Source organism: Puntigrus tetrazona, chromosome 9, assembly GCF_018831695.1.
Source record: "Puntigrus tetrazona isolate hp1 chromosome 9, ASM1883169v1, whole genome shotgun sequence".
NCBI lineage: Eukaryota > Metazoa > Chordata > Actinopteri > Cypriniformes > Cyprinidae > Puntigrus > Puntigrus tetrazona.
Genome location: NC_056707.1, coordinates 5,888,893 through 5,899,997, shown reverse-complemented (window position 1 = coordinate 5,899,997; position 11,105 = coordinate 5,888,893). Strand labels below are relative to the sequence as shown.

At 37.9% G+C, this 11,105-nt stretch overlaps 1 protein-coding gene across 2 annotated transcripts; it reads left to right on the top strand.

The window, feature by feature from the left end:
• The first annotated feature begins 354 nt into the window (after positions 1-354).
• Positions 355-11,105, top strand: LOC122351906 (immunoglobulin superfamily member 2-like). 2 transcript variants are annotated; one of them, XM_043249311.1, is made up of 12 exons: positions 355-581; positions 1,177-1,545; positions 2,168-2,584; positions 2,879-3,280; positions 3,533-3,916; positions 4,063-4,437; positions 5,414-5,797; positions 6,340-6,741; positions 6,820-7,614; positions 7,761-8,147; positions 9,229-9,615; positions 9,996-11,105. In XM_043249311.1, exons 1-12 carry the CDS (start codon positions 476-478, stop codon positions 10,196-10,198), a joined length of 4,611 nt encoding a protein of 1,536 aa, XP_043105246.1. In that variant the 5' UTR covers positions 355-475; the 3' UTR covers positions 10,199-11,105. The 2 variants fall into 2 exon arrangements, with proteins under 2 accessions (XP_043105246.1, XP_043105247.1); XM_043249312.1 differs by lacking the exon at positions 7,761-8,147 and having other exon boundaries at positions 357-581.

Here is an 11,105-nt window from a genome sequence, read left to right as displayed (position 1 = left end):
CTTTTTTACAATCATTTTATAAGGGCACCTTAAAATCAAAATGGACATTTCTTATTATTTTACAGATTGTTGTATTTACTGTAAATTATTCATCATTGCACATAACTTTTTTAAGTGCCTTTGTGTTTGAAGTGTTTGCAATAACATATGTTCTCTGATGACATGGTGTGAGGATTGGCGCATGTTACATTTGTTACATTGTCTTTCACTGTAACATGGATCCGTCACGTGTGCCAACACGTTTCACCCGGGCTGCATGAAAAACGCTGGTTTCTTATAATGTTCTGTTAACATAAACGGTGATGACAATTTGAGGGAAGCAAAGCAAGTGTGAAGATCTGTGTGGTGCGAGACGACAGGAAACCATATTCGTGACACTTGTTTCCTCTTTTTCCACTGATGTGTCACAGTCGCTTGCTTCAGAGCAACTGTATCAGGTTTAGGCACTCTCAGTGAAACCTGTGTTAACTTAGAGATGAGAAGGAAAGCAAAAGGATTGATCTGTTTAAGGATGGTAGACTTATGGTGCCAAAAGTGGAACCTTCTACTATTGTTTTGTCTCATTGGACTCCTGCAGTGGGGTAAGACTGAACTGATTCACAAATATAAACCTTGAGGTATTTTCTTTTAAGAGATATAAGTTCTTGGACACTGCTGATTTTTATCAACCTCATGTTGACTCAAATGCAATGTGAAAGGCAAAAGGCTTGGAAATTTTCAAGCAGAACTTTTCCATACCATGAATGTGGATGGTGATTACTTTGTTTAGGCTTCATAAGTTGCAAAGTAAAACATACAACATACAAGTGGTTTATATAGCTAGTGAAATATAGCTTTTGAAGCTTTGTGACACTTAAAAATGCACTTAAATCTTATTTGCATTTCCACATATTAAACCTTGCTCTGTCATGACATGGTAAGAGGGAACTGATACTGTCACGCAAATATAATTTGGATTCGCAAGACTTGGAATATAGCACATATAGTGCAGGAGTCGTATTTCAATTTTTTATATGTTTTTGTGGTTGATCTCTCCAGTTGTCATTCACTTTGTTGTATTGAAAAAAAGAAGTGTAACTTAAAAAAAAATAAGTTAAGTTATATATGTTTGGTACTTTAGGGTGAGTAAATGATGACAGTATGTTTTTCCTGTCTAATTTCTCTCTGTCCACACAGACCTGTGCAGCGGTCAGCGTCTGGTCCAGATCCAGGAAGGTCCTCTGTATAGAGTAAAAGGATATCCCATCTTCATATCCTGTAATGTTAGTGGGTTTAAAGGCTCACCACTGCAGGATTTTCAATTCATTCTTAAGAAAGGAAATATCGATATAAATATGATCAGCACTTTTGACACAGACTTTCCCTACAGAATGTACTCTGATAGGGTAACAAATAAAGATATTGAGATTCAAAGGTTGTCAGGATCTTCAGTTCTCTTGAGGATCAATGATTTGATGGAGGAGGATGCCGGGGATTTGTTTTGTGAGACGCTAAACACAGATGGCAGTTACTTTGGAAGTTATGCTGCCGAAACAAAGCTTAATGGTAAGATATATTTACCTGAGTGTTTTCATAATTAATCACAGCATTTTGAAAGAAATTTATTTAGACATATATAATACATATATACAGGGGTTGGACAATGAAACTGAAACGCTGAAACCACAATAATTCTTTAGTATGGTGTAGGGCCTCCCTTTGTAGCCAATACAGCATCAGTTCATCTTGGGAATGGCAGATACAGGTCCTGCACAGTGACCAGAAGGATTTTGAGTCATTCTTCTTGCAGAATAGTGGCCAGATTACTACATGATGCTGGAGGCGGAAAATGTTTCCTGACTCGCTCCTCCAAAACACCCCAAAGTGGCTCAATAATATTTAGATCTGGGGACAGTGCAGGCCAGGGAGATGTTCAACTTCACTTTCATGCAAAACTGTGCTATGACTCTGCTAATAACCCCTGTATATACATATATATATATATATATATATATATATATATATATATATATATATATATATATATATATATATATATACACTATTTTTTTTCAACCATCAGTCACAGTGTTGTTTGAATGTTGGTACTGCCAAAATGCATTTTTTATCAACCATTAGTTGTTACTGTTTTCAATGACAAAAGAACTAAAGACTGTTTTATCCACAGTGATTGCAGACACCCTGGAGGCATCATACTCTGGCTCTCCTTCTCAGAGCTTGTCTGAAGGTGATCCTCTTCAGCTTGAGTGTCAGGTCTTCAGCCAGACTTTTCAACATACTCATCTGTCGGTCACCTGGTTTCTCCATGGTGAAGAAGATGAAAACCCCCGGCCAGTCATTACTCTGGACAAAGATCTGACTGTAAAGCCAGGAGCTGGATTTGAGGATCGCTATGGTTCTGGTCTTATCAGCATGGATAAGGTGGAGGACACAACCTACAGACTGAAGATGTCTCAAGTGCAGCAGTCAGACCAAGGCAAGTTCTTCTGCAAAGCCATTGAGTGGATCCAAGACCCAGACCGCTCCTGGACACAGATTGCCTACAAAACCACCCCAGCATGCGACGTGGAGATCAAATTACTTGGTGAGACTTATAGTCTGTTATTTTAAACAAGAGGGTCTTAACTGATTTTTAGATTTTACACTTGATGACTCAACACAGTTCAGTGTACAAAAAAGCACTTAGAAGCAAACATTGATATTTATATTAATTTATCTCTACATTTTTCTAAATATCATGCTATCTGCCATCCTTGCACCTATATTAAATGCACTCTGGGTCATATTTTCTATAGTATGTACAAATTTTTGTGGGGTATGAAAGCCACACAGACTAACCGTGTTAACATTTCTAATTTTTGTTCTTGTGTCTCATAAGTGGCCCCTGATGTGGGCTCGTTCAGTGTAAATCTGAAGGTTTCAAAGGGGCCATTAAAGGAGGGAGATACACTAGACATCCGTTGCAGTGTGAATGCACAAAACCTTCCTGGTCATTTCTTCTCTGTGACTTGGCTGAAGAACCAGCAGAAAGTGGCCCAGATTGGATCTTCTGGGGTGCTCACTGTCTCTGACAGTTACAAAGAGAGAGAGAATGCAGCAGAGATGAAAGCAGTGAAAACCAGCCAGATGGACTATCTGCTGACCATCCGTTCGGCTCGGACTGAGGACCAGGGACAATACCAGTGTGAAGTATGGCAGGAAAACATGAATGAAGATGGCATCTTCACAAAAATACAAAAAAAAATGTCCAGTCCAGAGACTGTGAGCATCACAGCTAAAGGTAATTAGGGATACAGTTAGGGATACAGTTGCTCCAATGCTATCATTGTGCTTTAAAGTTATGTATGGAGAAGATAACAGAGTTACAATATTGCTAAACTTAATTATGAGTGACAATAACAGTGATCATTGCCTTGAAATAATAGCCATTGGTTTGCATTCTTTGCTGTAAATATCTAATCATAGTTTTCATAACAAAAATGCTTGCATTGAGACACAGACATTGCCAGTTTTTTCTGTCTTTTCCTGTCAGAGAGTGATCTGGCGGTGTTGATGGTGATGAATGACATGGTGACTGAGGGAGATGCACTACGGGTCACCTGCTCAGTGACGGGGTTCAAAGGTCCTTTATCAGTGTCATGGCAACACAAGAAAGACTCCGGGGTTTCCTTCAGTGATGTCATTAGTCTGACCCATGAGGGAGTGATGAAAGATGTTGGGGCAAGATATCAGAGAAGAAATATCCAAACACTTCATTCTCCAGCTGGAAACTTTACTCTGGAGATTGGTGCAGCTGCAACATCTGACAGCGGCGAATATAAGTGCATTGTGTCTGAATGGACAGTACAGAGCAATGGAGAGATTAAAAAGGCCAACACTCAATCTCAGGAAAAAGCCATTCCAGTGAATTCTGTTGGTAAGATTACAATATAATCACAAATTATTCTCTTTATCAGAGAAAACTGTCAAGACGTTCAACCAAGATGTTTTTGCCATTACTTTGCTCAAATTACTTGTTACTGATACTGAATTTAAATAATCACTGAATATGTTTCTTTTCAGAATCTCTAATGAGGATGAGCTTAAAAAGTCGTACAACAAATGTGCCAATAGATTCTCCAGTAGAGCTGCTATGCACAGTCAGAGGGCCTAAAGCGTCTTTGGCTGTACGCTGGATGTTTCAGCCTCACAATTCAACTGTTCAAACAAACATTTTATCCATACGCCACACTGGGGAAATGACCTGGACAGCAGATCAGAGAAACTATCAGCTGTCTATTCAAGCTCAACCGACAGAGACTCGTTTTATTCTCATGATTCCAAGAGTCAGCAAGAAACAAGAAGGACAGTACCAGTGTCAAGTTGATGCCTATCAAAATGATGTTCAGAAAGCAGAGAAAATCTCCAACTCGTTAGCTGTGACTGTACAAAAACCAGGTAAATACAGCTATTTATTAAACAAAATGTATATAAGGTTCAATCTGCATCAAACATTTGGACATACTCTCATGTAATTTTATATGTGCAAGTTACAGCATAAAACTGCAGCATACTTCCTTCAACACAGCTTAAAAGAATCCCAGGATGCACTTTCTGAAACTGGTTGCATACATTTCCAGAGTTAGACTCTGAAGAAGCTAAGATATAAAAGAGTTTGGACTCACATTACATAAAAATTGCACCTCCAAGCTGTTACACTGTAACTGCATAAAATGACACATATAATCAGAATTTTAACCCTAATCCTACTCATATCCCATTCTGGTCATATTTAATTTGAAATGTTACAGTGCAATTAGACAAATATGTATTGTATAATATTAATTAAAAATATTGTACCCATATTAAGCCATTTGATTGGTATGAAGGGACCTGAAGGGCAAAACATCCACAGAACTGCAGCATAGGCTTGTTATCATTACATACGGCTCTCGTGACCCATACACAGCACCAGTCAGTTTTTTAGACACAACAAAAGAAGAGACGTTCTAAAGCACATAAGATAAAAACTGTTTAAATTCAGTATAGATGAGCTCAAAATATGAAGACAACACAAAAAAATTGCACATTAAGCATCATGGCTTTCTATGAGAACATCCTTAACCTGAAACATTTGTGTGTTGCATAACTAATCTATTTCCCTGTGGTATTTAGTACGTGGCATGTACAAATCTTGTACAAAAAATATATAACATATTGAGATATACTGTATGTATAAGATATATTATATAATTGTGAATTGCTTAACATTACTTAATTTCGATATATTTGTGCTATATGTTTACTATTATGTTAAACTGTAGAAGAATATTCTTTCTGAATTTTTTACTGTGAACTGTGTAAAGCATTTAGATGATTGTAAATTCAGCATGTGATCTCTCTTTTCTCCTTACTTTGTAATGTTTAACATCAGTCAGCAAGATGAGACTGAACCCACCCACCCCTCATCTGGAAACCACTGTCAACACTGATGCAAAGCTTGAATGTTCAGTCACGAAGACAACCACAAATACCTCTCGTTTCACAATAACATGGAGTTTTGGGTCCCAGATGCTCTTAACTATGGACTTAGATGCTGTTGTCAAGTTTGGCCCTGCAGCTGGCCTAGAGATGGACCAGAGGATCCGTATGGACATAAGAGAGAAACAGAGCTTCCAGCTGAATATACAACAGACCAGAACATCTGACAGTGGGAAATATGATTGTGAGGTGGAAGAGTGGCTTCAGGATCCTGTTGGTGACTGGTATTCCCTGAAGAAAATGTCTGTTTCCACAGAGCTGGTTGTCAAACAGGAAGGTAAAAACGTTTAATTTACTGAAAAAATATAGTTAGAGGTTGATTGAGAGTCTAGTCTAAAAAATATGTCAAGTTCCTAGAAAAGTACTTTATGATTTTAATAGTGTTTCAAGTATTTTAACATCTTCACTGCAGTTTTCTAAGAAATAACAATAAAGAAGATTTTTTAATTATATATTTTATTTACGACCAAATTGAGATTCGGCCATCACAAGAAAACATACGATTTACAAGGTGGTAATTTTGTGCAGATGTACAATTTAATTTGTATGGAAACATTTAAGTTTTAGAAATAAAAAAGGATGAAAGTCCACTCCTAACGACATCTGTACACCTAGCCATCAGTGGGGCATCAGCATATTGTATGAAAACGTACACTTTTGACTTGAAAATTGGTTGAATTCAGGACAGACAGCACTAAAATATTAAAATGAAATAAATAATTGCATGTATGGATTTCTGTGTATTTTTGAAATAAAAACAACAACAACAACATAAGGATCAATTTACTGATGCTGTACTTGTTGTCTTTTTGGTTTTAGCCAGTGATTTCAAAATGAATAAAGCTAGCACTCAGCTGACGGTTGAAGAGGGAAAGCAGCTAAAATTGAAATGCTCAGTGGATGGTATTGTGTCTGATTCCACCTTTCGTTACTCCCTTAACTGGGTGTTTGACCGATATCAGTCCTCCAGTGTGCCACTTCTGACATATAGCCATGATGGCCGTCTGAACTACAACAGTTATGATTCAGAGCTTGAGAGACGACTCCACTTCTTCACCCCAGAATTAGGAATCTTTTACTTGAATATCCATAGAGCTATAGAGGAAGACACGGGGCGCTACTACTGCCAAGTTCAACAGTACCAGCTGGATTGTAAAGGCAAATGGTCACTTAAGGCAAGTGACAAGTCAGGTTTTACCAGTGTTACTGTTCAGCTAACAGGTGAGTATACTGTAGATGATTACTAATTAATTATGAAAATTGAGAAAATCATTAATGCAGTTTTTTCTATAAAATTAGAGAGCAAACTGCTTGTTCACAAGGAAGAAAAAAGCCTGAAAGCCATTCTTCATGCGGGGTTTACCATTGACTGTGTCATTGAATCACGGTCCAGTGATGCATCTTTGTTTGAGGTGACTTGGTCCAAGGCTCAGAGAGGTGAACCACCTGTCATCATTTTCAATGCCAGCCGTGATGGTACCTTACAAAGTACAATCAATGATAAAGATCTGGTGTTTGGACACCCAAAAGCCATGCACTATAAGCTGACAGTGCCAAACGTCAACCCCACTGATACTGGCCTGTACCACTGTCAGGTTGTTGAATGGATTCAGACAGCTGCAAACAAGTGGAGAAGGTTAGGTGAAGACAAGTCTGGGGTTTTATCTGTCCAGGTGGAAACTGAGGAAGGACAAAAAAATGGCAGTTTTGCCATGGTCAAGAATGCCAAGGATCTTGTCATCAAAGAAGGAGAGCAGTTTGATCTTGAGTGCTCTCTGGATGTAGAAAATGAGAACCCTACTTATCAATACAGTCTCAGATGGGTATTTAATAGACCAGAGTCAACTAGCGGGATACCATTATTGTCCTACTCTCATGACGGTCGCCTACAGTACAATACAGAGTACCAGGACAGGTTACGCTTCTCTAGACCTTCTTCTGGTACTTTCCGTCTGGAAAGATTAAACTCTAATATAGCTGATAGTGGAAGCTACCAGTGTAGAGTTGTGCAGTACCAGCTTGATTGTGAAGGCCAGTGGAAACAAATGGCAGAAGACAAATCAGGCTCAACTATAGTCACAGTTCGCAATATCGGTAATACAGCTATTTACATCTTGTCCATGTTTAATCTCTTAAATGCAGTCTAATTATTGACTTTCAAAACCTTGTCATATTGCTTAAGACTATCAACATGTATGTTTTGTTCTTGTTGTTTGATCTTTGAATTTGTATTTAAACAGAAAGTAAACTGCATGTTCAGAAGGAGAACCGAATACTTAACATTACCAAACATCAGGCTGAGTTCACCATTGACTGTGTCATTGACTCACAAACCAGTGACAAGTCTTTCTTTGAGGTCACCTGGTTCAAAGTTCAGGAGAAAGAAGAACCAGTCACCATGTTCACTGCCAAGCATGATGGGACTTTACACACTGCAATTAGTGAAAAAAATCTTCTGTTTAGACGACCACTAGCCACACACTATAAACTGACTGTACCACAGATCAGCCCCTCTGATATGGGGAAATACTACTGTCAGGTTGAGGAGTGGCTTCTAACTGATAACACATGGATGAAATTGGGTTCTGATAAATCTGGAGAGCTCTCCATCTATGTTCAGACTGAAGGTAAATATCCAGAATGTGGTATGTTTTTAGAGAACCCCTGCTGTAAGCAATTAGCAAATTTTCAGTGGGGTTTAGTTACCAAATTATTCTGTCTAATCAGACCAACCAGTCAGATTTTAGGGTAAGGTTTAAGACCAATGTGGGGATATGGTTTTCTCCGTACTGGTCTCTTTTTTCTTGATTGTGAATGCCAGTGGAAAAAAATGACAGAAAACAATCGGGCTCAAATATAGTCACAGTTCACAGCATCAGTAATACAATCATTTACATCTTGTCTATGTTTAATCTTTTAGTGCAGTCAAACTATTAAAGTTTTTTAAAACCCTTTCATATTGCTTAAGACTATCAACATAGAATATTCTTTAGGGCTGTCCGTACGTCAGCCACTTGTTTAATACATCATCAGCTTAACTTCCCTCTGAATTTAGAGGTAGGTTGTGGCAAGGGTTTGGGTTCAGGTTTTTAGATATCTGTTTGTGTAGACACTGAGAAAAGGCAAGCTTTACCATGGTCAGGAACGCAAAGGATCTTGTCATCAAAGAAGGAGAGCAGTTTGATCTTGAGTGCTCTCTGCATGTAGGAAAAGAGGACCCTACTGATAAATAGTCTCAGATGGGTATTTAATAGACCAGAGTCAACTAGTGAGATACCATTATTGTCCTACTCTCATAACAGTCATCTATAGTGCAAAAACTATTTACCTTTTTTTATAAAATCGGTTCATCACAATGTTGTTCCAAGGTCAACAAAGATGTTGATCCAGGAACATACAGAACTCAGCAGAATCAGGTTCTGCAGAAGCTACGAGTGTAGAGTTGAGCAGTACCAGCTTGATTGTGAAGGCCAGTGGAAACAACTGGCAGAAGACCAATCAGACTCAACTATAGTCACCGTTCACAGCATTGTTATTACTATCATTTATATTTTGTCCATGTTTAATCTCTTTTTGCAGTCAAACCAATAACTTTTTTTTTAAATGCTGTCATATTGCTTAAGACTATCAAAATAGAATATTCCTCAAGGTTGTCAGTATGTTTTGTTCTTGTTGTTTAATCTTTGAATTTGTGTTAAATTTAAACAGAAAGTAAACTGCATGTTCAGAAGGAGAATCGAATGCTCAACATTACCAAACATCAGGCTGAGTTCACCATTGACTGTGTCATTGACTCACAAACCAGTGATAAGCCTTTCTTTGAGGTCACCTGGTTCAAAGTTCAGGAGAAAGAAGAACCAGTCACCATGTTCACTGCCAAGCATGATGGGACTTTACACACTGCAATTAGTGAAAAAAATCTTCTGTTTGGACGACCACTAGCCACACACTATAAACTGACTGTACCACAGATCAGCCCCTCTGATATGGGGAAATACTACTGTCAGGTTGAGGAGTGGCTTCTAACTGATAACACCTGGATGAAATTGGGTTCTGATAGATCTGGAGAGCTCTCCATCTATGTTCAGACTGAAGGTAAATATCCAGAATGTGGAATGTTTTTAGAGAACCCCTGCTGTAAGCAATTTGATAATTACCACTGGGCTTTAGTCATCAAATTATTCTGTTTAATCAGACCAGTCAGATTTTAGGTCAAGGTTTAAGACTAATGTCAGAGTTAGGGTCTTCAGGGCACTTATTTCTGACTCAGTAAGCTCGAAGTAGGTCTTATAACTAGAGACTTATATCTGTTAACATTCTCTTTCAACTCAATGCTAGTTTCTTGGCAAACACAAGATCCCCCAGAACTACATACATATTTTTAGAAATGCACTTCAGTTGTGAATGATCCTTGTGTATCTACAAATGAATATTTTTCAGCTTCAAAATATCTAACATTTAATTTGTCTTCTCAGGTCTTTCTGAAAAAACAACAGACCCGTTGGTACCGGCACTGTGGGTTACTGTTCCTCTGATTTGCTTTCTTGTATTGGTCATAGTATTGTTGTTGAAAAGGGATCAAAAGAGGAATTCTGAACTAAAGAAGAAGAAAGACTGTCTATGGGCTGAAAATAACCCACTCAGTCCCATGCCTGAGGTGGAAGAGGATTGCTCCTAGTCTGTCGGTACACATATCTAGCTTATTTAACAAAGTAAACTTACCCCTAAATTTAAGGATAATTCTGACCAGACTGTCTCATTTGTATTGCATTTGTATTGCTTTAACTATATTTATTATAAGAGGCTAGATAAGTACAGTATTTAAACCAGTGGTTCTAAGCTGGTTTCTATTAGGGCCTTGATATCAAGTGGTGACCAAACGCAAAATCCTACCAAACTAAACAAGCATGTCCGTTTTTATGACCATGACAGATTTAATGAGCTCGTCGTTGAAGTTTGAGTTGGGATTCATACTCACCATGTTTCATGCATCCTATAAGTTGCATTTTATCTCGCTTAGTTTTGTTCTTGGGTTTTTTAGGGGATGAAAATGTCATGCAACCTGCCAAATGTTAATTTAAGCGAAAAAAAAAAAATTGCAAGTAGTTAGTTGTTTTTGTATATATATTGATATAAGGTTGTTTTCACCCTGCTGTCCATTGTCCTATCAGAACAAAACTATAACATATTTTTCAGTTGGTTTTTTGCAGTTGGAATTGCATATTATTATAGTTCACATTTGGAGTTGTGTTGTGTACATGGCTCTAAACAAATGAAGTTATAGTTAAGATGATTCTGTATATTTTCAATTGTATGCAGACAAATTTATGACATTTATTTCACTTTTTTCAGTTGCTCACAGGCAGTTCAATAGCAAATGCGGTCACTGAGTCAGATCACCACACATGCTGTTTAGACATTTCCATGATAGACAGGAAGTCAAGATGTTGTGAGCAGATCTGCTTAACAATTGCATTTCTATGGTTGTGGCTTTTTTGCTCAAGTATGTTGGGCTGATCTCACGAGGAAGGCACAGATGAAATCGCTTTCTTCGCCAAAAATAAAAAATAAAATAAATAAAAAAA

Bases quoted from the DNA above. Each gene is read 5' to 3' on its own strand.
- LOC122351906 (XM_043249311.1), top strand. From the start codon at position 476: ATGAGAAGGAAAGCAAAAGGATTGATCTGTTTAAGGATGGTAGACTTA. The intron at 1,546-2,167 runs GTAAGATATATT...TTTTATCCACAG, and splicing joins TGCCGAAACAAAGCTTAATG to TGATTGCAGACACCCTGGAG. The intron at 5,798-6,339 runs GTAAAAACGTTT...TTTTGGTTTTAG, and splicing joins GCTGGTTGTCAAACAGGAAG to CCAGTGATTTCAAAATGAAT.